At 38.0% G+C, this 4,204-nt stretch overlaps 2 protein-coding genes across 2 annotated transcripts; both read right to left on the bottom strand.

Moving 5' to 3' along the window:
- Nucleotides 1-302: 302 nt before the first annotated feature.
- On the bottom strand, nucleotides 303-1,289 carry LOC113273091 (F-box/kelch-repeat protein At3g04660-like). Its single transcript, XM_026522860.1, has one exon. It carries the CDS (start codon nucleotides 1,287-1,289, stop codon nucleotides 303-305), a length of 987 nt encoding a protein of 328 aa, XP_026378645.1.
- A 1,580-nt stretch (nucleotides 1,290-2,869) lies between these two features.
- Nucleotides 2,870-3,940, bottom strand: LOC113273083 (F-box protein At1g30790-like). The gene has a single exon (XM_026522854.1). The coding sequence runs from the start codon at nucleotides 3,938-3,940 to the stop codon at nucleotides 2,870-2,872; it is 1,071 nt and encodes a 356-aa protein (XP_026378639.1).
- Between the last annotated feature and the right edge of the window lie 264 nt (nucleotides 3,941-4,204).

The raw sequence follows: 4,204 nt of genomic DNA, 5'->3' as shown, positions 1-4,204 counted from the left end.
TAGAGTTCCACAAGAGGTAGATGAAAAAAAGAAAATGAAAGTTCAGAAAATAAAGAATTACAAGAAGAAGGCGCCAATTAGATAACATTGTATTGGAGAAGTTCAAGTGAACTCTATGACCTGCAGCAGCTTCCCATGCTAGGACTGATGATCTATCTTCAAAGATGAGATCGTCATCTGTTTTGAATAGGTAATTATCTTCAAACCGTCTGCAATTTCTTTCTCTCCATATCGTATTAACAATCGCAGCAAATACCTTAATATCAATAAATCCAAATGAAATGTCGAGGGGTTATGTGCTACTACTGAACATGCAAAAGGCTCTCGACGAAAGTTGAAACCCTGTAATATGAGTCCCAGAAAAACCACCCGGACCCGCTGTAATTAATCCCGCTGGTATTAATCTTCTTGCAAGACTTGGTTCTCCGATTGTATAAGAGACGCCTGAATACGAGATTGTTTTCAAGGGATTCTATGATCAGCTGGTCTGTCCCTGAAACACAATAAAAATGAAGATCCAGATCCGCACTCCATAAGTAAGGTAAATCAAAATTAACTTCTGTCCAATCTTGGTTACTGCTTGTGTTTTTTACTGCGTTGTTGTTACTCTGAACATCATCAAATATCCACAGCTTGGCAATGTAATCACTCAATCTACTTAATAGAGCTAAGCGGCCATCCACTTCTATTAAATTGTTGGAACTTGTGCCGTCTTGATAAACATGCCTTGGTTGATTAAGGATGAAATTAGGGACTGTGATCACTCTGAACTTCTCAGCCCCAGCATCAAATGCCACTATCTTGTCATTACCAAGCTCGTTGGCTTTCATAAATGTTGAGGTGCTATAATATATATAACCATTCAGATAAACTGTGCGTTTACGTTGGTGATATTCAAGTTCAAGCTTGAATGGTGGACTCTCAATTCTTCTCCATTTCTTGTCTCCTACGGTTAAGACTTCACAGAAAACATCATCAGGGGAATCATATATGTGCCCTATACATATCACTTTGTGCTTCTTTGTGGCAGGATCAAATCCCATTTCATAGCAGTAAGGTGTTCCTTTATCTATTCTTTTTAAGTCTTTGGCATACAACGTTGATTTAATCCAAGGTGATACCTTTTGGGTACTGACATTGCATATACAAATACTGGAGTATTTTTTTGAGTGAATACCGACCAGTCCATTTACAGGTCCAAAAAAACCTTCACTCTCATATGGAAATTTCATCTTCGTAATTGTGCTAACGGATGCTGTTGATGCTGCTCTTTCTTTGTCTTCTAGCATTAAGCTAACTGTCACAGGTCTAAGGACTCATAAATAACATCTTGACCGCGTGGGGCGTCCCTTCTGAGCCTCATACCTCTAGGAACCATGAAAAAGAGATTCGGACGTTTTTTTGATTGGTTGAGGTGTAAATTAATAAAGTACGAGTCTTTCTGGATGAGGAACCGCCACCGTTTACATACGCATTTGAATCGTACAAGTGACTTGATCGGTAGTCGGCTTAGTATTTTGCAACAATGGCACCATCATCATGAAAACTACAAGTGCTATTTGATAAATCATTGTTGCCACCAGTAACAACTTTCACCCCAGTTACAGCATGGCAACTTCTGTAACCAAGTCCAGGTACAGTACTCTGCATATAAGTTCACCATTAGGCATATATAGAGATACAGCCATTAGTTGGATAGAAAATTGATTGTAAAAAATCCATCAATCGAAGTATACATATCTAGTCAAAATAAGGCAGAATCAAGCTGAAGCAACATGAATATCTACACCCGTTATTATCATCATTAACAATATTTCTATAACTAAATCTAGAAATATTATACAAAATACATAACAAGGCGGAGAGCTATACATACCATTGTTGTTCTTCAGTAAACTTGCTTGATATCCCTAAGGTAAAGCGAGAGAGAGGAGCTGATGATATAGATCAAAGAAAAGCTAGGGTTTGGTACTTAGAGCGATCCATCTGTAAAAACCCCATCTTATATATCCAAGTATTAGGGCACGGTAAGTGTAGCCGTATGGCAAGATGGGCTTTCGCGAAAGTAAAGGTTTTAATTTGGGCACTATCCCAAATTAGGCTCTGGACTACCTGTTATTGCAGATCCAGACTCCAGCTTAGGATGATGACATTGACTAACTCCTAGCTTTTGACGAAGGACAAGCAGCAATGTGGCAGGGCTGCCCGATCACTGCTGTTCCTCTCTGTTGCAATTATCAGTCATTGTACGTCAATCTCACCTTTTTTCTTCTTTCTTTTGGGCAATTTAAGATCCTGTGGTTTATAATCTCTTAGGACCTCTCCATTCATAGCCAACTGATTTTGAGTTGGATGCCCATATTCTAACATTATCATGGGATTCAATGATTTTTACCATTCCAAGAAAAAGAGAAAAGGTTTCTACCTTAAAAATCCAAATTAACATTATGTTTTAAGACTCAATTAAACTGTTTCTAAGAAAAAATTTGTTGCTTCACTTAAGAACAATTTTATGTCAAAGGGGTGAGAAAAGCAGCACTAAAAGATTACAAAAACGTCGTAAATTAAGCAGATACCATTCCGATAATATTAATAAATTGGCGTGAAATGTCCAGGAGTTACGTGCTATTGAACACGCAAAAGGCTCTCCACCGTGGTTGAAACCCTCGCCATTAAGGGATAGCACTCGAACCCACTGATATCAATTTCTTGGCAAGACTTGGTTTTCCAATTGTAAGAATTAACTTTCTCATGGGATTCTATGGTTATCTGGTCTGTCCCTACTATTGAATGAAAATATAAACCCGCATCGACACTCCATAGATAAGGTAATTCAATAGTAACTTCTGTCCAATTTTGGTTATTGCTATTAAATCGTGCTAATGTTCTTATCTTTGTTGCTCCCATGAACATCATCAAATACCCATAGCTTGGCAGTGGAATCATTCATTTTAATTAATAGTTCTAGGCAGCCTTTCAGTACTATTAAACGGTTAGAACTTTTTCCGTTCCAATGAAAATACCTTGGTTGATTAAGGATGTACTCAGGGACTGTGATCACTCTGAACTTCTCAGCCCCAACATCAAATGCCACTATCTTGTCATTACCAACCTCCTCTGCTTCCAGAAATGTTGAAGTGCAGTAGTATATAAAACCATTCAGATAAACAGTGTGTTTGCGTCGGTGATATTCAAGTCCAAGCTCGATTGGTGTGTTCTCAATCCTTCTCCATTCGTAGTCTCCTACAGTTAAGACTTCGCACAAAGACCTCTTGGGATCATGTATGCCCAATGCACATATCACTTTATGCTTCTTTGTGGCAGGATCGAATCCCAATTCATAACAAGGTATTCTTCTTGTTCTTATTTCTTTGCCTTGAACATCGATTAACACGTTTGATTTAATCCATGGTGATATTTCTTGGGTACTGATATTGCATATACAAATACCATGGTGTTTTCTAATTAAGTGGCAACAGATCAGTCCATTTACAGGTGCACAGAAACTTACATTCTCTTCAGGAATTTCCATTTTCCTTGTTGTGTCAAGGGACGCTGTTCTTCCTTTGCCTTCAAGCATTAAGTCAATTGTCACGAGCTCCACTTTCTCATAAGGTGATTCATGTTGAATCATACCTTCCTGCAGAAATCCGTGTGGATGCTCATCTGTGTCTGGAATGAAAAGGAGAATCGGATGTTTTTGTGATTGGTTAAAGTGTAAATTAATAAAGTATGAGTCTTCCTGGATGAGGAACTGCCAGTCTTTACATACACATTTGAATCGTACAAGTGATTTCACTGGTAGTCTGCTTAATATCTCGCATAAAATGCCACTGTCGACCTTAAAACCACTAGTACTATTTGGTAAATCAATGTTGCCACCAGCAGTACCTCTACTTGTCTTCTTGTGTCTCATCTCCTTCACACTGTCAGTCTGCATTCTGTTTTCGTTTGTTGTTGTTAACATTAATTTTACAGAATATTGGCAGCAAATTTCACTCCAGTTATTCCACGGCCACGTCTGTTATTAAGTCCACCTACACTATGTTGGGTGCAATAATTAAAATAAAGTAAAAATCAAATAAGCAAAAGTTATTGATACTTATCTCCTTTATAATGGAATTGATCGATTGACGAAACAAACGAGTTTCTCATATCTCCACAACAGCAACAAGGCAAAACTTTGGAAAAACAAAGTGAGTCA

Source organism: Papaver somniferum, chromosome 1, assembly GCF_003573695.1.
Source record: "Papaver somniferum cultivar HN1 chromosome 1, ASM357369v1, whole genome shotgun sequence".
Taxonomy (NCBI): domain Eukaryota; kingdom Viridiplantae; phylum Streptophyta; class Magnoliopsida; order Ranunculales; family Papaveraceae; genus Papaver; species Papaver somniferum.
This window is presented reverse-complemented; position numbering and strand designations above follow the sequence as displayed.

Bases quoted from the DNA above. Each gene is read 5' to 3' on its own strand.
- LOC113273091 (XM_026522860.1), bottom strand. From the start codon at position 1,289: ATGCTAGAAGACAAAGAAAGAGCAGCATCAACAGCATCCGTTAGCACA.
- LOC113273083 (XM_026522854.1), bottom strand. From the start codon at position 3,940: ATGCAGACTGACAGTGTGAAGGAGATGAGACACAAGAAGACAAGTAGA.